The 24,589-nt window shown below is 39.5% G+C and overlaps 1 protein-coding gene across 1 annotated transcript in view; it reads right to left on the bottom strand.

Annotated features, from left to right (window-relative positions):
- The window catches only part of TM9SF3 (transmembrane 9 superfamily member 3), a 49,340-nt gene extending 24,752 nt beyond the window's left edge, over window positions 1-24,588 (bottom strand). The window contains exons 1-4 of the mRNA XM_055812040.1: window positions 24,364-24,588; window positions 14,685-14,880; window positions 6,421-6,543; window positions 1,747-1,907 (exon numbers count right to left, since the gene is read on the bottom strand). Of these exons, the coding sequence (XP_055668015.1) occupies window positions 1,747-1,907; window positions 6,421-6,543; window positions 14,685-14,880; window positions 24,364-24,573 (690 nt within the window). The 5' untranslated portion in view covers window positions 24,574-24,588. The remainder of the gene's footprint in view (window positions 1-1,746; window positions 1,908-6,420; window positions 6,544-14,684; window positions 14,881-24,363) is intronic.
- Window position 24,589: the final 1 nt, after the last annotated feature.

Below are 24,589 nucleotides of genomic sequence, written 5' to 3'. Positions count from 1 at the left end.
AATCTAGACGCTTCAATTGCCAATAAAATAACTCTGAAACCTGCTGCAAAAGTATGTGTTTATGGCCACACTACTGCAGGGTTACTGCATACTACTGCTATCAGTTACTACACTAGCTGCACAGAGGACTGCTTTCAATTTGGAAGATTTAATTATACTAATGGAATATATGGTGCCAAGTATTTTTCAGAATTTTTGCAAGATTGTTTTCATTTTAATTTTTAAATGTAATTTCAGAAACAAAACACGAATCTCCACTGAATTTTTTCAAAGGCATGCCAAGTTCAGGAAATAATCAGGATTTTTAATGATCTTAAAATAAATGCAGCCCCCTTGTGCATATCTTTTTAAAATACATGACACCTATATATCAGGAACTATCCTTTCCAACATATGTTCTCTTATTCAGTATAGAAGAAAGCATATAAATGCAGATTTAATACCCTTATAGGCCTAGCACTCACCACAGTCCCGAGACAGATTAAAAGCCCCAAGACTGAAGTATTACTCACTTTGAGGTATGATATTAATGTTCTTCAGTTCAAATTACAACCTTCTTCAAGATTAGTAGCTCAAAGCATTAATAGCTTTCCACACTGTTTTAGGCACACTTCTCATTAGAGCATCAGCCACCAAGAAGCCACCACTGCTTATAATAAAACCACCAGAGACAATCTGTGAATTAAACACCACACACGTGCCAGCCCAGCAATTGCCCAGTGGTGCCAACAGAATTGGATAGTTAACTCTTGAGCTTTGTACGCTAAGAAGTATTTCAAGAGAACATCTAATGGTACTGTCATTACTGGCAGCTACATAGTCCTGTCTACCTCAAAATTCACAGAGCAAATGGACTTCACGATGCTGGCAGAATTTGATGAAGTAGAAAATTTCAAAATTTCTACGATCAATTTTGCAGTAGAGATAGGGAGAATAGTGTAAATGCAGTTCTAGAAAGCACATATAAAAAACAGTTACTTGCATTTCAAACCATACAACTTCATCAGGCGAAGACAAACGTAATAGAAGATTTTATTTCAGAGGATATTCTTATGCTGACACCTACTGTTAACACACTGTAGAAAAGCCAGCACTGAAGAACCAGTTTCAGTATACAAATGTGGTGAACGTGAGAAGTGAACCATTACAGAATTAAGTAGCATCAAATAAAAAAGGAGGAAAATGGAAAAATTTGATTTGTTACCTCAGATCAGCAAATTTTGTTTATTCATTACCTTTTAGCATAGCACTTCAATATAACAGCAGAGGGCCTCAGAGAAAACCTTACTATTAATATTATATAAATAAGACAAATTTCTACTGCTTGCAAAGTATGAAGGCAAAGTACAATGCATTTTGGTCCTAGCTCAGAACCCATTTAAATCTGTGATGCAAATGTCAGAGCTCTAAATGTTACAAAAATGCGTACCTACTGGGGAGTCCTCTACACTTCTAGTCTCCATACTTTTGGGGACATCTTTCTTTCCCAACAACACACTTTTCTGCAGATTACAGAAGCTTCAGTTTGTTTGAAGTGTTTCAAAAATCATCATTTTACATTTATTCTTAATAACCCTATCAAGGTTTTTCAGTAATGGAAAAAACCATACTGGAAGGAGTGAAGATGCACTTTCCTCTAATATAGCCTGATGTATCAATATATAGTTGTAGGTATACAAGTACCTATCTTTGAGCTACTGCACCATGTAGAATTTCTTATTACAGATGCATCACCAAATTACTTACTGAATATGACATCTGGATTTTTGTGTTTGGTACCAGTTTCACCTTTCCTTCACTGGTCAGATTGACATCTACAATTCTATTTCCATTGTAACCGATTTCAAGTTTTTTGTAAGTCCAAAGGTAATAATCTTCTCCATTTTCATCTGCTTCTCCAACAATACCTGCATAGGAAACAAGTGTAAGCGTCTATTACAGGTATGCTTTTCAAATAGTCTGTAATTACTTTTTTTGAAATATGTATTACAAAAGTTTTGCCAGCTAATAAAGCAACATAACTACAGTAAAGAGAACACAGAAGACCTTATGCTCTTCTTTTCAACTCTAATACCTGGATTACATCTTCAATCCACAGGTATAATGCAAGAAGCATTTTGTAATGGCATTAGAAGAAAAAAGCATGCAGCTACAAACACTACAGAAGAAACAGAAGACACAACAGTTCCTCTAGTTTTATTTGGAATTCTTACCAGATAAATAACTAACTGAATACAGATTTAATTTCCATGAACAGAACTTAGCTAAGACCTCTGTATTTCCCCATCTCCCATCTATCCCTTCATTAACTTTTCTTCTTCTTAAAAACTTTACTTTCATTCTGTATTTCTCATTATTTGACTCCCCAACACATACTTCTTGCTCTCATGTGCACACAAGCTTCCAATGTTGGCCAAGAATTACAGTTTTGACTACTCTCTTTGTTACTTTCACTGAAAAATTCAGAAAGTTATAATTTACTTGGAGATTTTTATTACCTCCCATATGGAAAGCTGCTCAGATGCTCCTGGAGCATCAGAACTCAATTGAACTCAACACTAGCCATGATTAAGTTCTTACCTTTCAATAAATTACTGCAAAATGTCTGATGTACTACAGAAAAATTCAAGAGAATGTACTCCGCTGGCGGGGGGGGGGGTGGGGTGGGGGGGTGAGGTGGAGAAAAAGGCAAGTCTAGGAGTCACCAAGCTCACAGGTTATAAGCATGACCTTTAATGTCAAAAGCATCCGACCAAAGATCACATACAAGATGGAAAGCCACAATAAAAGCACCACTCAAGACACAAAAGGTGGGGTGGGTGGGGGGAAGAACAAGTAGGTGAAGGATATGGAACAGGTTATCATGAAGCAGCAGGTACATGAAGGAATGGAACTTGTGCACTACCTGTGCTTTCAATTTTCAAGGTGGTATATTTCTGTCACGTTTCTTACTCACGCTCATCTGTCTGGATTGCCTTGTATATGCCATCCACATGAAACTGGTGCCAGTTTGTGCCTATGCCATACAGCCTAGCACCTGGCATACCATCTGTTCCCATGGTACTACTCAAAACCATCACAATACAGACCTCTAAACTACCTAAAGGACATCCTGATCATCACTACCTGAAGGAGTGCACTAGTGGTGCTCCATATACTTAGGGAGATGTCCTGAAACAGTCAAACCTAGCCCCTCCGCTGTGGGATGGCAATTCAGGGAAAAATAGAAGACGGAATCATTTTATCTGAATGCCCTTAAAAAAACCTGGTTGCCTTTTTCAGGTCAGAAAATAAAAGTGTACACCTTCCAAAGCCCTCAAACAGCAGTGTGAAGTCATTATCCTTAGTTATCAGCAGTTAAGAAAAGTTATTTTATGCCTAGCCTTTTCTGAAACTAGATTACTTCTTACTGGATATTTTGAGGGCTTCCTAAGGAGAGTTGCAAATATTAATGGTTGTGTGTATGACTTTGACATCAGTAAGCCTTACCAAGGTGGAAAACCATGAAGAACATAGACATGAACTTAACTAAAGTTTGCCAGGAGACAGCAGGAGTGCCACATATCCATCTGGATGAGCCCAGAGAAGTGAGTGGTCTGCTTTAAGAACAGAATTAAACAGAAGTTGCCTAGAGTTCTCAGCAAATATTGACACCATCCGAATCCTTTTCCTTTAAACTCTTCAGACTACTTAACTTGTTTTGGTAGCACAAAAAAAAGGACTCTACCCACTTATATTTAGGGAACAAAATTTTGGTTTAATCTGGCTACAAGACACAAATCAACAATAAAAAAAATAGTGGACTGGGTGATACAGTACATAAAATACATGCTGGCTAGCAGCGTTATCAGGAAAGGCAACCCAGTTGAAGTGGATCACCATGACAGCCTTCACATAGCAACAAAAAAGCCATTTCAGCACAAGATATTTTTAATGCAAGCTGAGGGTAACCAGTTCTGGACGCTACCTGAATAAAACAAAAAAAACTCCTCAGTAATCAGAGTATGTCAGAGATGCCATCATAATTACTAAAGTTCTTACTGCCATGTATTTTAACCAGTCCTAATGTTTTTCATCACAGTTACTGAAATTAACAGCTATGTAATGACACTCAATCAAGCAAAAGATACTAGTTTTCTTAGTATCTCTGCCACCACATGTGGTACTAGGCAAAAATCTATACAACAGAGTCAACAATAAGCTGGAGGAGCCATGTGTACGGTATCACTCATGCCACATTCATAACAGAAATCTTTATAATAAAAACTGTTCAGTGAGCAGTAAATCTCGGAGCTTTAAGTTTGAGGCAGCACTCAGAGCCTGCAATATTCCTATAGTTTAACAGAGACCCAGCAAAACCAGAATTCATGCAGATAAGCTATTATTCACTTTTCTAAACTGTACTTGGAACACAAAGGTCAGAAAGACTTGCAGGGAAACACTTCTAACCAGTTCAGATGGATTCACTCTTTTCTCAGCCCCCCAACAAGAACTGCTTAATTTTTTGGAATAAAACCAGGCTAATACTGATTGACCAATCTGTGGTCCTGCTAGTTTTACCTGGCCCCCGGGAGACACAGACCACTTGCTTTCACACCTGATGTCAGACTGTACCCTTGCATAATATTACCAGTAATTATGATGCTGCACTCATCTATTAAGTATTACCACTTGCAGTCCTGGTTCCAAACAACTATCAAAACCAGCTTCTTAATATCATATGAAGATAATACCTAGATTCTACATGTTCATTAGCTGTAGCATTAGGAATGACTTCTTGTGCATATAAAGCATATTACTGAAGAACATTAAAAACACTGGAATCACAGTAAAACAGATTTTTCAGCTGAGAGCATAAAATGTAGTCAGTGTGTAGAAGATTTAGTAAGTATATCTGTTCTTTGATATTTGAGGAGAAAAAAAAATGTTCTCAATTAAGATCAGAAAAATGAGTTCTAGAAGAGAAAGTCCCAAGATTTGCTAGCCACACAGGACTCCAAAGAAGCCAGCTTAGCATCCATCACCCTTGGGCAGTCTAAAGCCTACACAGCTGTCACTAGTGTAGGAAAACCATTCACTCATCTTTTGCTGAAGGGCCAAAAGCATAAAAAAAAATATTATAGCAACAACTGTCACTCATGCATGCTTTTGAAAAGCAAATTGCACAAGAAGTATAGTACAGGCCACACACATTAATTAGGGTCTACTGCAAGCCCTGCCACAGAGCTGTAACACATGCTAAGCTAATCTGCTGGAAAGAATGAATACAATATAGGAGTACTCCTGTCAGGCATTATAATGTTATCTCTTAAAAACAGATACATTTTAAAAAAACTAGAACCTTTTTGACTAACAGATAAGTAATAGATACATAAATAAATATATAAAGTACCGGCATTTCTGGCTGGGACCCATGTTTATTAGATAGCTACTTTATAAAATCAATTAGAATTATAAGAGTGAGCAAAAAAATCACCCTCTGTCAGAATGAATGAATGATGGGTAGCATTATTCAGCATACTACCTATCAAAAGACTTTTGTCATGTGGCTTGAACTGTGTGTTTGTAGGTGGTGTGGGATTTTGTTTATTTTGGGCAATTTTACCTCTTTCATGGAACACAGGCAACAAAGACCTTACCTTAAAGCGTTCTGTGGTGCTTTTCATTTCCCTTCAGTTTATATCTACAACAGGGAGGTTAGTGCTTGGGGAGTTTGGTTGATTGCTATATCAGTGCAAAGCACAATCTGCAGAGCACTCTTTGCTAGGTATGTGATCACAGTTTACAAGGGAGTAACAAAAACCAGAGAGCTTAGGAGACAACGGCAATAAGGACACATAATTTTTTTGTTCAAGACACAAGCACTCCTAAGCCCAGATTAATAATACTCAGCAAGAACATTTAAGAACTGTATAAGCACAAGTAAAATAAACCTTCACATAATCACTGACTGCACATGCAAAACTGTTAAAAGCCACTAAATTACCGTAAAAGTAAATCAAACAGCGCTTGCATTAGTAATAAACACAAAAAAACTAGCAAAATATAGTTTAGATATTTGAAGAATTTTATGACAGCTGTTATTCATGAACACATTAACACAGACCTTATATCATACCTATCTAATTACCACTCAATCAAACATTTAAGAGAATTCAATCCCAGTAACTTGGTATTATTAAATCATTGCTTGAGAAACAAAACAGCTTTTCACTGATTTTTGTAATTCACTAGTACAAGCCATATTACTCTTCTTCCAATGTAATAATTCTTCAACTTATTTGTATTATTTGATTACATAAATTCTACATACTTGTGAAATTCCAATAACGAAGCTTAGTCATTTACTGTCTTCATGGCACCCACTAGCACAGAACTCCTGTAGTTGTAATCAAGTTTTTTATGCATAATATCACTTACCCCATATTGGCAAGTCATCAATATACATCTGGTACCAATAGTGATTTTTGATAGCGTACACAAATGCATCTCTTCTTCCTTTGTCCAGGTCAATTTCACAGTAAGTAGTCTGCATTACATCATCTGCAAAAAATTAAAGCACTTAACAATTAACAAGCTGGCTCCAAGCAAAGGCAAACCAAGCAAATGGAGCAATGGACACTGCTGGAGTCTTTAACCCCTCTTGGCTACCCTCAAGTAGGTAACAAAAGAAAGCATTGAAAAAGGAACGATTAAAGCAACTGCATGACTGTGTGTGTAATACTGCCCTTCCACATGCAGAAGCTTTCCCACAGACTGGATAAGGAAAGGTTTCAAAATATCATTTTGCTACTTCACCCACACTAAATTAAGATCCGTTAGCTGATGGCAGTTTTACCTGGACAGACTGTGAGACCTCTTTACTCTAACAAGGGGTATGAAATTGTTCTCTCTACATTTTAGTATAATCGGGCTCACTGACTAGGGATACTGTTTGCAAAAACTAAAATCTTTTAAAGTTCTCAGCAATTTTCAAGAAACTACCATAATGAAGAAACAAAGCAATTGGGGTAAAGGCAGAAAAAAAGACGGGCAGAAGATAAAACCAGGAGTAACATAAAGAATACACAAGAGGCTACATTTGGAAATAAAATAAATTCACCTTTGAGCCAGAAAGCTGTTTTTCCCCCATCTACAATCCACAAGTAATGTAGTTAGCAGCCATTCTTTCACATCCCAATTTCCTCCCCTAACGTTTCCTTTTCAAGTGAAAAAAGACAAAAGGGCTCATATGTACAAGAATTCAGGCAGCAACAGATTTAGAGACAAAAATCCTCCATCCACTACTTAGTAAATATTTTCGACTCTGCAAATAGTGAAGCAAAGCGAACATAAATCATTCTAGCTCCCCCTCTTTCCTCTTTTTGTCATCTCTGAAATCGAGGACCCATTTCTAGCAGATAAAATTAATCTGTGCCCCAGGAACAGCTCTAATCTGCATCTAAATTCAGCTTACTTTCTCCTACACACTAACCGCAATATAAAGCTTTATTAGAAAATAAAATCACCTGCACACAAAAAGCACCAGCAAGTAGACTATTTCCAACACAAACCATTATTTCTCTGATAAAACAATCTGTCAAAATGGAAATATGCACAGTTTGTCTGGTCAGGAAAACTGAAGCACAGCCCGGTGAAGCAAGACAGCAAGAAACCAGCCACGAGCAGTCTTGCATAGTTGTAGTGATTTCCTGCAGCCCTGGAGAAGACGGTGCCCCTGGCTATTCTGGAGTGAATCCGTCTCTTTCTCCTCTTTCTTATGAAAACTTCAGTATTTTCTATTTGTTTCTTCCAAGACCTAACAAGTGCACTCTAAACTTCATTTTTTTACTGATAAAACACATTTTTCAGACTGCCTTACTAGGCAATAAAACTTTCACTTGGGAAAAAAAGTGTGTCACAAAACCACTCATGTCAACAAGTGTCCCCAAGAAGACTTTTAGACCATGGATTCTATGTTCAGGACCCATACTGGGACATTCAGGAGAGGGAAGCCATTAAGGCACCACAGCTGAAACACACACATACAAATCCAGGCCTCACTTTGCATTTATGCCTCTACTGAGCTGGATCCTATATGTTTAGGACTGTTGATTAAAAAAAAAAAAAAAGCCTCTGTTCAGCACTTTTAAACATATTTTTTGGAGTCATCTTAACATTATTTAAAAGAAAAAAAAATCAGAAACCCTGTCTTCTTGATTTGTTGCTAAGTAGGGATGAAATCTTTCCAAAATACTTTATTGTCACTCTCTAGCAGTTTCATGCTGTACTCAAATAAAAGATTAACACTAATGTTAATTTTTTTAACTCACAAAGTTAACACAACAAAGCTCAACAGAGAGGTCAAATGAAAATATACTGTGATTTACAGTAAGGGTAAAAGAGAGACTGGTGGGGGCCGTGAAATGAAGCACTACGTGGTTGCAGGTGGCTCTCCCCAGACTGGTTCACCCGCACACCCAGCGGCACCCGCACAGCTGAAGGACAGCATGGGGACAGGAGCAAGTGCTACTAGCAAAATAAAAGTCACGTGAACTACAAGCGCTCTTTTTAGAGACCTTTCCCATTTTGTAGCCTGAATACAGAAGCCTTTGTTTGCAGATATTAACCAAGACAAATTCAGTAATAGATTGTAATCTAATACCAAATTACTCCATGGGCTTTCAGACTCCTGGAATTTGCCAATTTTTTATTTATTTTTTTTTTCCACACTAACTGAAACAAGCCATTCTGCACCTAATACTCTATGATGTAAACAGTGGGTTTTGCTGCTGTAAAACCAACCAAACCAAACAACCAACCCAAACTACCAAAACCAAAACAACAACAAACAAAAGACTTTGAAATACCATTTGAAGCAAAATGACTGCACTGGCATCTAACCAGGCAGCAGATAGCCACATGCCACCAAAAAACTCTTCATCCATTTTTATGGATTTCACTCCCAGTGTTCAGAATACCAGAAGACATCACTCACTACAATCAACTGCAGATCAACTACATTATGAGTTACTCCAGTGCACATACACAAAACCCCAGAACAAACATTAGAAACAACCTCATTCAATTCTTGCAAAATGCAGGCATGACTTCACGTATGGTATATGATTTCACCCTCAGCTACACTACGCAGTACCGTTCCCTCCTCCCCCTAAACAACTGAATGAAGGCAAGAGGAATGACAAGCGCTCCTTTCTCCAACCACTGAGAACACTGAAGCTGTCATTTAGTTACAGGACAGGATTAGATGGTTAAGCATAAATCCACCGTGTTAAATGATTAAAGTCGCTTACAAAAGCATTCAGTGAAGCTGAAGTCTACTTCATTACAGCTTTACCAGATCTAAAGCTTTACCTGTGTTAGATAGCTCTTATCCAAATTATGGTTGTGTGTGCATCCAAAAGGAGTGTGAAGTTAGAAGTATGTGTTGTGTTGTGTCTACATCAGGGATGTCAAAGAGGTAACATCTGCTATGTAATACAGCTTCAGCAATGTCAATAGCACATTAAGCAAATTTTAAAAGCATGAAAGCAAGACTCATTACAAAAGCAGGTGCATTTATGCCAGATTTCAAATTTCCTGTGAACAGTCAGATCAACTGGGTTTTCTGCAAACACATAAACCATACAAAACCTCATTGTACCTGACCATCTCCCAGTACTGAACATAGTCCTGAATGGCTGTCGTATTTTCTAGAGGTGTTGCAGAGGGAAATCTTGGGCAAGGAGTTCTCATTTAGAAATATGGTCATTTAATAAAATTTCTAATTAAGTGCAAAATTCAGGTACGTTAAAACCCCTTTTCCCCTTCAAATTTATCTCCTCTAACTGATATTGTATAGCAATGTAAAAAATTAATTTCCTAATTGAAGTTGCTATGATCCCAATGTTCAATATATTTCATAATTCACTCTCAGGTGTAACGCAGAGGGTGTCAATTCAAGTACTTGAACGAACAACTGCACATATTACATAAAAAGCATTATTAGTCTAGATTTAGCTTGGCAAGAAATTAAGCAAACTGAAAACTTAGTTATATAACAATGGAAGCATATGTTAACAATGCATTACTTCACAAAGATGTTCATACAGATTTAAGAGCTGCAATAAGAACAATATTGTTCCTACTTATAACAGAAGGGAAATCCAGCTATTCTGTATGGTTGCAAGCATCCTTCACGTGACACATTTTTAAATACCAAAAGAAACACTACTTCATGAATCCTTCAATACACTGTAGATTTGGCCCACCAGTCACCACTACAAATATTCACGTGCAAGCCTCCATTCTCAGAAATACATTTCTGCAGAGCCATAACTTTCCTATTCCATCGCAAAAACTCAGGCAAGGTCTGCTGATTCAACTGACAGTTCTACTTATGCAGTCTACGGTACTTCAGTTACTGACAGCTGCAGCCTAAGTAATTCTTTGAATATGACGAACAACACTGTTTCACACTTACCTGCTACTGCTGTCCAGTCAAACTATGCCGAGAACTGTTTTATACTGCAGAAGCTAATTTATTAGAACAATTCTAACTCCCCTTTACTTACTCCAGAGGACAAAAATCTAACAGTATAAAATCCAAATCTAATTCATTTTTGTGAACTCTTATGATACTCATTTAAAGTGGAAAAATACCTGCAAATTGTTAGTCTTGCCATAGTCCCAAACACACATGAGGAAAAACTTGATTACCTGTTAACTCAGAACTGAGATCCAATGCAATATTCATGAAGAATATCTGTACAAGTCTTTCAGACAGTTGTGCCAACATTTTGAAAAGCAGGTGCCTATGGTTAGGTGTTTAAATGCACATTCAAGCATCTAAATGATTACTGAAAGGTACCTGAGCTGTTCTTAATTATTTCAGCTTTAAATGTTAAAGATACTGAACACTCCTTGAAGCCATACCTTTTCCTTAAGTACATATGAATCTACTGGTGCCAAAACATAAGCTTCTACTTCTTAAGAAAAAAATCCAAAACCACAGATCACCAGCAACTCTGTTTCAGTTGCCTTGCAGCAATGTCTGGACCACTGGTGCAGAGGTAGATGGATCAATCACAATGAGATAAAATTTATCCATTAAAAAGAAAATTATTTCATTGATATAATCCAGCTACTATTATTTTTCTTAAAAAAGTGAACACAACTTCAGCCAAGAACAAGATCTGCTATTACAAGTCACCAGAAAACTGAGCTAACATCACATTTCAACAACCAAACTGGAACAGAATTCTTTATGCAAATGCTAAATTTTAAAGAGATGGTCTATGACATTTGGATTTTCCTACATGCATTGGATATAAATTATAGTGGTGTTACGACAGTTTTTAAGCCTGTAAAAAATGAATCTCAGATAGCAATCCTTTGCTCTGTTTTTTCACTTTAAAAACCTGTATATCAAGGAGATCAGGGTTTCAACTAATTTTACATAATTTTATATTAAGTAAGTATTAATAACTAGTGCTACAACTAATTTATACTTGTTACTCTGAAGTTTGGAATAAAGTATATGAGTTGACTCCCATTCAGATTTCGCTTCATGGATCACTGCTACAAGTATTAAAGCACCTCCTGATACAGAAGCTGCTGCATGCCAGCTAACAGCAAAGAGATTATTGGCTTCATCTTTTATGTAGACGACACAGATTGTAAGAGAAAAAACTAGAAATGCACATGGACAGCTTCCCAGATCACGTACACGTACTTAAGTCAGCAACCAGCTACCGTGTACCATCTGCTTTATAGAAAACATCTGACCTGCAGCCACTTTGGTTAGGAGTTGAATTCACTGCAGGTCCAATACAGAATGTCAATCTGCACAGAAAGCCAATGTGCTAGTAATAATAAAAAATACATTTTTAAAAAGCAACAAAGGACATGGATGAAGAGGACTGCCCCACCTGCTGGGAAACGTACCAGCACATCAATCACTTACACTGGCAAGCCATAAACACCCGATTCTTTTTGAAATCTCTGCTCTTCCATACTCATTCAAAGCCTCTTTTGAAAGACATAATGCCCAGTCTATCTGGAAGAACAGACCCTAATGTAGCAACTACATACTTGTAGTGCACTGGTAAAGCAATTAGAGGTGCAAAAACTGAAAAAAATTAGTATGAGTGGAAGACCAGACCTTAAACCCTAAAGAATTTGTACTCAATTTTTCACAATAAATAATACTTGTAATGGACAAAATCTAAAGCTTTCCATGTCAAAACATCAGCACAATGAGTTGTGAATCAGAATCTTGAAACTCCTAACCTGAAAGCAAAATGAGACTTAAGGAAAACAGATTTACCTCTTGTAAAGAGCTACAGAAGACAACAGATAAACTAACATGGCAGAGAAACGATAAAAACCAAAACAATTACAAGATAAAAAAAACCTTTTCTGCCATCCTGAAGTCTAGTCCAGGATGTTAGTCCAGGATGATCTGGGCTCCCTGCAGTTCTGAATTCCAAAAGATTTCACTTAACCAAATAGGAACGGTATCAGTTTCTACGTATTGAGGATCTGGAGGTTCAATATTACCCAAGTCGTACTTATTTTTGTTTAAAGCTTTTTTTCTAAGTGTTGGATTAAAGAATTACCAAAACAGAAACTCATTAAGTTCTTAATTATTAGAACATTTTACAGAAATATTTGAGAGCATATTCACAGAAGAGTGGCTTTTATCCAATGCTCTGCTTCTGTGTATTTCCCTCAGAAATGGCAGAAAATACTCTGGAAAGCTAAACCACATCTGACTACAGACTACATGGCGGTCACAAAAGGAGACAAAAAGTACACTAAAAGTTTCATCTATCTTATCTGTCATTTCAGGAAAAAGAAGATGAACATGCTTTACAAATCTAAAGCAGCCTGACTACTGCATGTACTTCTGGTACAACAGAGGTTCTAGCTTTTTTTGATCACTACAGAAGAAAAGGTTTTCAAGCATTCCAGCCAGTTTCTGACCTTAAGCCAGTTACTTTCCTTCCCTTGATAGCATCTCAACACTTCCACTTAAAAACAGGTTACTAAGTTACAACCTCCACATGAGTAAGGAAAAGGGCAGGTCCAGGATGGAAATGCTGAGAAGTGAGCTATGGAACAGCACAGCCTGCTCAGTACTCCCACTCACAAAAGACTTGATCTAGCAAAAAATTGATATGATAGGGGAATAAATTAATGACAGATAATCTTCAGAAAATAAATCTGGGAATAGGTCATTTCAGAACATTAAACATTAACTCACTAACCTTCCAGTCTTTTCAATTTGGTGCTGCATCTAGAGAGTACACTTGTCACTGGAATAATATAATCTCTTTGTAAAGATAAGGCAATTAAAGAAAGTAAAAATTACACACATAACTGGCTGTAAAAACAAATATTTATTGTATTCTGACAATAGAAGTTTTATTTAATCTTCACAGCCATGCTGAACTGCTGCCAGTTGCCTTCTCTGTTCTTTCCATTTTGCATTTTTAAGTGTATTCTACGTGGTTTGACAGGAAAACTATTTCTCTCATACCGAGTAAAATTTTCAGCAGGCTGTAAGTCTTGCAAACCAGCAGTAGGACGGTTTTCCACTGTTTGTGCAGGTACAGTTCCTTTCTTAAAAGGAAAGATTCAACTCCAAATTCCTTTAATGCAGAGATGCTATCCTCTATGCAACCTAGAAATTTATCAAGAATCTATGGTTTTAACAACCTTCTAATCTTTTATTCCACTTATCCTAATTGTAACAAAACCATCAAGTCTCTTTAATTTTGCAGAAGACCAATTCTGGACAAAACTTTTGTAACCTATGGAAACTAAGTCTCATCTGATTGCAAATGCTCTGACAGGAGATCCTAAGAGATCCAGTTAAGCACTGGTGATGCAATGAAGCATAACCCTCTAGGGGCAAAAGATACATATACACAGAAATCTAAACTGGAATATATCAATGTTACAAATCAATATAGACAAAAAGAATCTGTTGTTATTTAAAGCTGTGCAACTACCAGCTACAGATACCTGGAAGTACTGAGGGTACCAAAGAACACACACAGAAATTTTGCAACAGAAGACGCAGCCCCTAACACAAGAAATGTATTTGCAAAAGAAGTTAAACGTCATCTCTGGAACAGCATGGAAAAAGGGAGAGGGCAGGAAGCAACAGACAAAAAACCAGACTAGCTCCATCCTGACCAGCATATGATGAATTAGAGCCAATAATACAAAGGTATTTGTCAAAGGTATTTTAAACTAGACAGTAACCAGAAGGATACAATAAAATTAACTTTGTGTTAAGGTAGGACTTTGAGCAAGAACCCTTGTGTTTAAAGGTATTCAACACCATATGAAAAAAATTACATCTTCATAACTGGTAATTCCAGAATCTTAATTCCAGTAAATAAACTTTTAATCATTCATATGCAGAAAGCTTAGTTTTACTTTATGAAATGCAATCAGTTACTTCAGAAGCATGTATCTGCTGCAAGCATCTTTCTTAAAGGGCACAAAAATGAAAACTTTACTGCAAACCGAAAAACCAATGGTAGTAGACAACCTTGCAGGGCATTTCAAGCAACAATATGAAATACACTCAGTCACTAGCAGAGGCAAACTTTCAGTTCCTCTAGTTAAAAATAAAGCATTAAGAGTTCATAGGTTATTTTAAGTGACTAAATGCACTTTCAATTGCTTACCTTTAAATTTGATGTCAAGACCACTGAATTCCAATTCAACTCCTTGAAGTGCTTCTCCTAGGGTTTCATGGTAATGGCTGATGCTTTTTTTTGATCCCACACAAAAAGGAAGAGAGAAGTATTTGTATGTTTCTTGGCGATTGTGGTAGGGTCCTACTGTATTCATCCATAAAACAACTTCCTCTTTATCTTGGTACTGAAAGATAAAATTATTGAGTTAGATGAGAAGCCCAACAGAATAAAAATATTAAAAAAACTCATTCACATTAACTAGCAAGGCAGAACTGTTCAATCACAGGCAACAGTCACATTTAAAGACAGTCAAATATTTTTGCCGTTTGGGTAGCACGGATTCTAGGACAAGATTTCAGACTGCCTGCCTACAAAAAAAAAGCTTAGTCGATCACATAGTTTCTTAAAGCCTATCACTGAAGCATCAGAAAAGAGGGATTCACTAAGAGGGAAGCAGAAGACACAGAGAGCAGAAGTCTCAAAAATATATAAGCTTCTACAAACTTTGTTGAAGCACACATCAGTTAATCATAGAATGGTATGGGTTGGAAGAGACCTTAAAGACAATCTAGTTCCAGCCGCCCCTGCCACAGGCAGGGACACCACCCACTAGCCCACGCTGCCCAAAGCCCCGTCCAGCCTGGCCCTGGGCACTGCCAGGGATGGGGCAACCACAGCTGCTCTGGGCAGCCTGGGCCAGCACCTCGCTCCTCCCATAAAAGCCAAACTCTACTTATCTCCACTGAGAGAAAGGAAATATCAGACTAACACCTTGTTAAACAAGATCTTAGCAAATAAATCAGGCAATCTATCCATGGTGGCTGCTATATTGTGTTTCTCCAAAATGCAACTTCTTTTTCATTTTTGTAATGGTATGAATCCAGAAGCGCACAATGTCTCACAGGAAGCACTAAAATTAAACCGTGGCATACCTACAGTAGCTAAGAGACAAAAAAGTCAGACAGAAGGACTGTACTTTGATGCATTTCCAACATTTTCACAGTGAAAAAACAGATCAGCAAGGAGTCTGATGGCTGCCATGAAATTCCTTCTAGGAACATCCACCCTTCACTTTCGACAACTACTGTTAGCCAGGAAAACTTTTTCCTTGGCTACAAGCCAGTAATTTCTTCCAAGCTTTTATAGCTTTTCAACAACAAAAAATCCTTAAAGCCATTCATCTATCAGTATTCAAATACCTTGTGAATTCAGGAGAATTTAGTGATTCAAAATCATAACTTGCAGTATACCTGAACACATCTGGATGAGGTATCAGGTTTGCTGGTTACTACAAAGCTTCTCACCCAACACAATTTCTTCACCTACCATAATTTCAACAGATTAGGAGGGACAGTAAACTAACTTTTCAGGCAGAAAAAACCCTCTACTTATAACTATACACACCTACCACCACGATCACCATATAGATCCTGATTTATTTTTTTTTTTTTAAGTACAGAAGAATAAGGTACTATTTTAAGACCAATACGCAAACACAGAACACACTGGAGAGGAAAAGAAAGTCAAATGTTAATTAGCTGTAACAATTTCATAGTGCACAGCTGAAATACTGAATACAGTTCTGCATCTCCCTTTTTAACAAATGAACAAATGTTTTTCAACTCCATTTATTCTGAATAACCAGTCATACTGACAGCTTAACTCAGAATAGCTACACATGGAATGCAAGAAATTCTTCAGATGAGGTGTTTAAAAACTAAACTCAAGGGTTTAAAAAAACATGCTTTGAGAAATCATTTAATCCCTTTATACTAACAAATTATCTCAATTACAAGCCTCATCTTTTTTGTTTACAAAGATGCACAAGGGTCATTCCAGCCTCTTATGTGAGCAATCTCCAACAAGAAACTTTAAATATCTTCCTAATTTCATTCTGAGCCGCAGCAGAGACCAAACATCTTTCACAAACCTGTCCGTTTGCAGAGCACACACTTCAGAACATTTCTGACAAGTAAAGAATGTCAATGAAGGAGCAAAGAAAGAGTAAACAACAAAGCAAGAGAAAGCAGACATTCCTCCTCTGCCAGCAAGCAGAAAGGTTATACTAGCGCAGCACAGCTGTCCAACTTCAAAGAAACTTGGGAAAGAAGGAAGAAAGAAAAGTCACAGTTCCAGCCCCCTCAGCAGCAGCAGCAGATGATAGTGGAATCTGCACTACAATACTGCCTCCAGCTCTTGCCATCGTAGCAAGGGACAAGTTTGTCCATATCTTTTTCTAGTCTGTTACGCCTAGCACGTCTTCTGTTTCTTCCTCTAACAGCTGCAGAACATTTTTTCAGCCCTTTCTCAACATGGTCCTAACTTGTCAAGAGCCCACTTCAGCATTACTCCTTGTAATGCAACAGCGTACACGTGAACTGAGCCATGTCTCTGTCCAACCCTCAATAATAGAGTATGACCACATCCTTCGGTCTGTGGATTCATTTTTGACAGTGCCTGAATAAAGAAAGCATTGACCACCACTTTACTTGGCTTCTTGTTTCTAACCTGCTTCATACTGAATTGGGACCTCTGCATTTTTGGAACTGTACCAGATCATTTGCAAGCAACAGAAAACCCAACTTCTTAAGAGCATATTATTCAAAATCTTGTCACGGTTTCTAATCTAACAATGTAACTACATTGTAATTACAACACCTACAATAACAAATTTGGCCTTTGCTTGTCTCTTACCTGCATGATGCTTATAGGGACCAAATCAAACACCAGCAAAGAATTCAGTCTACATTTATTACTTCCTCCTTTCTCACAACCATCCCAGACCAGCACAAGAGAAATCTGTTCAGGACAGCTACACAAGCGAGCACAGCAGCTCAGCCAGCCCAGGCTACCCCTCACTGAGTCAGTGAGTCCCTAGTCACAGCAATTTGCAGTCCATCAGGTGCTCCCAGTGCCCTCTCAAAATCAAGAGGGCTACAGGAAGAAATTAATCTTAAACAACTTCAGCCTGAATTTGGGGGCAGGGGTGGTGTCTAGTAGAAACTCAAACAGATTTTCTTCTTCCTACATTTGTTGGATTTTGCTCATTCTCAATTATAAAAATGAGCTTTCATGTTAAATATGTTTCCCTGTCATGACATATCTCATCCTTCTAATCTTACCCTAGTGGTAGGGCAATAAAGTGGCAAGAACTCAGTGCTATCAAAGAGTTCAAGTTTGTGGTGGTTTGGGTTTTCTGATTGAGGTGGGGTTTTTTTCCTTTTTCATTACTGCCTTCAGAATATCAAAGCATCTACAACAAGTAACACTGTCAACACACTTAAGAGGAAAACAATTCTTATTGAGGCAAGACAAAGAATTAAGAGTATCTCGCAGGACTGGTTTGTCACCTCTACATGAGGACTTCCAGGTTTGGATAAGGCTAACGTACAACACGACTTCCAGCAAAAACATCACACTACAAAAGAGATAACATAGATTAAGTTTATAAGAAAGTCCTGGTTCCAAGGGAGCCACAGCACTCAGGTACGCTGCATCAGTACCAGTCAGATTTTGGTCAGCACATTCGTTGTCAGTCTTAAGACCATGTGGAGTCTCCTGCAAACTGTGGAGAACCTGCAGCCATAGAAAACAGGAAGAAAATTTCAGCTCCGTAGCATCACCTTCCATTCTCGGCAGAAAGAACATCCTGAAGAAACTATTTCCATTTCATCAGGAACTGATCAGCCTTAGACACGCTGGACAAAATGACAAAACAGAAGAACCCCAAATTCTTGTATTTGCTATTCTGATACTGGCTGACAAGCAACTGTTCAACCGTAACCTCTGAATTCTGAATGCAACAGAGCAAATAAAAATCCTATTGCCATCTGTTAACCTGAGCAGGCAAGTCAACAATAACTCATAGTCAAAACAAACACAGAATAAGACAGGATGTGAAGAGTCACATCCTGTCTTATTCTGTGTTTGTTTCAAAAACTGTTGTACAGTAATATAGAACTTGCATAGCCAACTGTGATAAGTTTCCTTATCTTCTGCTACATAATCAGCAAGCAAAATGCTTTGACTCACTGAGATTCCACCAGATCCCATGAAAAAAAGTATCAAGAACCCCCTATCAATAAAGGTACAGAACAAACAAAAGAGAAATTCGGCTACAAAGTACAAGAACGTGCAGGTCACACACCCAACTAGTTAAATTCACTGAGAATAGCTGTCATCCTAAGAGACCTAAATAAAAATGTCTTGCTCTCATTTCACATATGACAGGGGTCCTGAGTCACTATTTGACCCATCACTGCTACAGGACTTTCAGAAAAGAAACAAACATATTCCTATTACAGCTGTATCTAAACTACTGAGGCTTGGAACAGGGACAAGTAGTAACGAAATAACATGTCAAACAGTAAAATAATTTGAACTATAAGTAATGAGCTGCAGAATAGACTCCAGATAATCTGGGTGACATAAATCTAATATCTAGAGTTACACTTATACATCAATGCAATTTTAACTTCATCCCTTGCGAAAACAAGTGCCAAACAGCTTCCTAACATGAAGGACTTAGTTTGCTGTACCGAAGTACTGCTGCTTCAGAAATTCCTGTTCTTCATTCTTTTCCTGACTTGTTTGCAGAGAATTAGATGGTGAAAAGGAAGCTTTTCACAGGCCAGAAGATGGACACCACTGTCCTGTTAAGAACACAGTACCTGACAAGGTAAAAAAGGTCAACCAGTAAACTGCTGCAACTCCTTCTGTAAGAATAGCAACTTTGGCTTTGCATCATCATTGGCTTTGCTTAATATCAGCTCAGTGATTTCAGTGACTATGTGGAGTATATAATGATCTATTTCAACTGTGCAGAACCACAGCAGCAGCCTGGACAAGTCTCAGCATCAACACAAGTTACCTACAGTAGGCTGGTACAATCCAATTAATGGGATGTCGCCTTCAGAAACTTTTTTTCCTTAATTGCCGCCCAGGTGGCAGAGGAGCAACGTGCCCCTCAAGTGCCACCAGGTATCAGCTACAGCCCTCATCACAACTGGGGACATCTGTTCCACAGTCATACTGCTTTTCAGAGCACTGGGCTATAGAGGTGTCATGCACGTGCAAGCTAAAATCAGGCTAAACCCACCTACACTGGCACCAAGGCAAGGCTACCCTTCTACTCCCCTGCAGAACATGAAATTGGCATGAAGCTTGCACATTCTGACCTGGCCAAGCTTGGACTTCTTCCATGACAATATAACTATTGAAAATTCAGGCTGTGCGCACCACTGTGAGGCTTAATACAATTTCCATACATCTGTATGGTTTTAAAAACTATCCAAGCACAGCAATAGTGAGATTACCTTCAGCACAGTACATGCATCTTTCTTTCCTGCTACCCAATAGGGCACTCATGATGTGCAAAGAAAACATGAAATTGCTTTCCACAACCGTAGAAATTAGCATGGTAGCCCTAGAAACAAACTATTTATTCTACAAAACAATTAAGGCTAGATTAAGTCAGTATATGAAAGGCTGCAGAAAAGGATAGCAGACTGGCAGATTGTCAATATTCTTTTTTAAACCGTGAGAACACTTTGCAAAAAATGATGGGAGGCACAGAGAGGACTACAACTACCAAATCTTAGGTGATGATTCAGCAAAATAAATTCAATTCGAGATAGTTTCTTTCAGAAAGCATGCAATTTTACTCTATTTCTCAAGTTGAAGTTTGGAGTGAGGCTTTCCACAATTCCGTTTCTTGAACACCAGCACACTTTTCAGGGGAAAAAGGACCAACGTTATCTGTTACTGGGAGAGCAAAGCTGCAGAAGCAGGACAGGAAATAAAAGAGGCAGCAAGGAAGACTCAACCGGCAAGTAATATCCCAGGCTCCTAGTCCCCAGTATCATACAGATATTCTATCTATCAAGCACTGTAATAATACTCAAGTATTCGCAGCTTACATCCACGGTCTATTAAACTGTGGATTTCAGCCTCACACTCTTCTTCAGATAAAGCAGGTTATTTCTAGTAACACCTCTTCATTTCTCTCTGAATTGTAGGTCTCACCAAACTGTGGCTAGAACTGTACCAGCAGCACAGCCTAAACTCTTGTACAAGCAGTCCTTTCACTGTTACACTTCCTAGATGCACACGGTTGCTCAGGCACACCACGACCTGCTTCTGTGACATTTATTTCACCTCTTCAAAATGGAACCATGAGAACTTCAAAAAGGAATCAGGCTGCTCGTCTGCACACAACTTTGTATGCAAAGAGGTATTTTACATGCACTGAAACGTTTTGCAGTGTTTTTCTGACAATTTACAGATACTGTATAGATTTCATAATTTTATGTATTAATTTTAAACAAGTTTTACAGACTCAGGGCTTTAACGTAGTTCATCAGGCTAGAAGTCAAACAAAAATGCTTTTCTCAATCATTACAAAGTAGGAGTTCTGCTACATAGCACAGGCTGGGTTTTGTTTATTTTTCACTGATTGTCATGTACTTTTACGCTTACAGAGCACTGTAATTAAACTGAAGCAACGTTAAAACTAAAATGTTACCTACTCCCTAGACTGCTCCCCTACAACAAATCCCCAGGATATTCAGAATATTTCTACATTTTGTCTATTTTATCATCAACTCCAGCAAGTCTAGCAGCAGACGATGCGAAGGCAAGCACCAGGCAGGAGCCCACCAACCCTGCTTTTGCAGGATCAGCATATACTGTGATAAGGCCACCAATACCTCATCTATACTATCACTTTCACAAGTAAAAGGCCAACTGTCAAAAAAACGGTGCATCAGAATACAGGCAAAAAGCAGGGAAGCGACACACTCAGAAGCAGCAAAGTTAAAGAACCAGCAGACAAGTTTTCAATTAGTTTCTGGTAAGTTCTGTTGTGGTCTGAAGTTACATTGCTGCACTATCTTTTGATAACTGAGATTTTAAATGCTGTGTCAAATCCCAATTTCTCTTCACTTACCATTGATTTTTAAATACCCAAGTCTTTATATTATAATTGTATTTATAGTATTCTTCCCCTAAGGAAATGCAGACACCATTTTTAATAGCTGATTCAAATTTAAGATAAAGGATTTAGCTGCTGATCCCATGAAGCTATCCATACCCAACAGCTCCAGAAACGCTAGTACTTATAGTCCTGGAGCTTCATGCATGTCCTCTCACAACTACCTTATATAATGTTTGCTTATGCAGCCCTACAGTTATAAAGGACACACAGAAAACATTAACAGCCAATTTATATTAATACAAAAATATGTATTAAAGCACATGTATGTTTTAAGTGTTGTACACTATTATGTATTATAGCAGCACTAAAGGAACTAAAAAAATAACCTGCTAACACAGAACATTAAACACTTAAGTCAGTACTTCTAAATATTCAGTATGCTCAGTACAGATAAGGCCCTGTACACTGGCAGTTAAAAGTCAACTGTGGCAAGATGTAAGGACATGCCTTCACCCAGACACGACCAAATGCTGGGGCACAAGCCTTTGCACAACGAAGTACTAATAAGGAAACAGCAGTGCATAACGGTGTGTATACCTATGAATGTGATTCAAGTCTTAAAGTTAGTGAAAATTTACACTTTGAAGTTACGGAGTCCTGGATCAGCATACTACTATTTCCCCTCCGCTTCCCCAAAAGCGATCAGAGCCTCCACAATGTAACAAAGCACTTTCATTATAGAAAGACAAATCTTCCAACTGTAATCATACTCAAAACTCGGATTCATTAAAACGCAGTATTTAAGGACCACGTACTTCAGGATCTTAATGTCAAAATCAGCATACTACTACAAAACCCTGGTTAAGTTTCATTCACACTATTAACGCTTCCACTCCAATCTCCTGTACAATATTAAAGCATCAAAATATCTAAGCAAGGAAACAGCCTTCCAAAAAAAGGTAACTGCCTTCTTACATCAGCTATTCCCAACCTGTCACGTGATGTTACTAAACTGGACACCATGTGAACGAGAATACTAAACCATGAGACAGAGTAATGATCTTGAAGAGCTGTGCAATTTAGATGAAAAAACGACAAGCTTTCAAAAGGAGTTTGTGATTTCGATTGGGAATTGTTTAGGTAATCATTCAGAAGACCTAAAAACCATCAGAAATCACTTTTGAGGGGAGAGCTGAAAGATAAATACGTTCAATGACAGCTTTATGAAATACTTTTTTCCCCAGAAGACTGCCAATACTAAATGGATAATTAGGAAACGCTCAGGTCATACAGCCTTTAAGATAAAACACAGTGCTATGCTTAAAACCATTCCACCTCAACAGAAATCTAACCCTAAAACACAGATTCAGCAACAAAACCGAGACCTAAGGTAGTTCAAAGACTATCTGTTCCTTGAAAGTACTCAATATTAGCTTAATTGTGTCATTAACTGCAGCACTGATAAATCCCATTAGCTTTTAAGGAATAAAGACAAGCCTGAACTGTTTTCAGGTCTTGTAAATACATGGAATTAGGCAACTAATTAACTAATGGTTATACAAAAACTATCAATGCTATTTATCTGTTTTATTAAAAACACTTACAAAGCTTACCATACCACACCTAGAGAGAGCCACCTTAAGAAACTGAGCAAGTGCTCACCAGCCAGGCTGCTCAAGAGCACAACAGTTCTACCAGACAGACCCTGTGTTTAATCATGGCCACGCTCCAATCCACCCCTCTTGTGAGGGAACAGGGACGGGTCTCAGCAACGTCTCGTTCCAAAACCACATCTCAGCTCATTCCACAGACCTCCCCCTCCCGCACCACAAGCCATGGGAAACATTGCTCCAATGCAACATCAGAAATTGATCAAGCACCAGTACTCGCTTCCAATGTAAAATCAGAAACTGGGGAAGCACCGGTACTTGCTTCTGATACAAAACTGGAAATTGATGAAGCACCAGTACCTGCTTCTGACGCAAAATTGGAAATTTGTGGAGCACCGGTACTTACTTCCTAGTGACCCTTTTTGGGTGCTATTGCAAGAGTTTTAGAAAAATTACCCTCATACCGATAAATGAGCACTCCAGACAGTGGTATGTTATGCACTCATTCTCCCCAGGGGTCCACGCCAGCGCTGCAGGCCCGAGAGCCCCCTGCCCTGCGGTCACTGCCCAGCCCCGCACCAGGCCACAGCTGCCTGTCCCGGAGGCGAGCTGTCACGCTGCGGCGTGTCCCCACGGCGCTGCCACCGCGCAGGCAGCGCAGAACCGCGCTCCGGCTTTGACTTTCTGTTCGGAGGCAAAGCAAACACGCTCCCGGAAGGCCGGGCCGCTCCCGCAGCGCGCCCGGCCCACAGCCAACAGCCCTGGCCAGACAGAGCCACACACCTGCCGGGGCTTTATCTGCTCCAGGAAAAGGTGGGACGTGGGAGACGGCGCAGCGCGCCCGCCCGCGCAGCTGCCGCGCAGGCGGCCGGCTCCCGGGCGGCCCGACCGGATCGGAGCGCCCCGGCACCCGCCACCCGGGCCCGCCTCAGCCGGCACACACAGGGCACGGCCCGACCAGCGCCGCCAAGCCAACCCCAGCGGCGGGGGACCCCGCGGGGCGGCCGCGCCCGCCCCCCGCCCCGCCGCGCCCCCCGCCCCGCCGCCCCTGGGCGGCGGCAGGGCCGGCGGGCGGGGAGGCCGCGGCCCGGAGCCCCCCCGAGGAGTGCGGGCCCCGCCTCACCGTGTGCTCGTGCTCGTCGGCGCGGGCGCGCAGCGGTAGGCCCGGGAGGAGCAGCAGCAGCGCGGCGGCCGCGCAGAGCCGCAGCCCGGCCGCCGCCATCTCGGGCCTCGGCGTCCCCGCGCACGCAGCAGGCCCCGCCGCGGAGCCGGCCCGCGCCCCGCCGCCAACGCCGACCTGCGACGCCACTTCCGCTCCGCCCGGCCACGTCATCCGGCCGCACGCCGGA

The sequence above is a fragment of the Falco peregrinus genome, chromosome 1, assembly GCF_023634155.1.
Source record: "Falco peregrinus isolate bFalPer1 chromosome 1, bFalPer1.pri, whole genome shotgun sequence".
Lineage (NCBI taxonomy): Eukaryota > Metazoa > Chordata > Aves > Falconiformes > Falconidae > Falco > Falco peregrinus.
The sequence above is the reverse complement of the archived record's forward strand: the minus strand, read 5'-3'. Positions and strand labels throughout refer to the sequence as shown.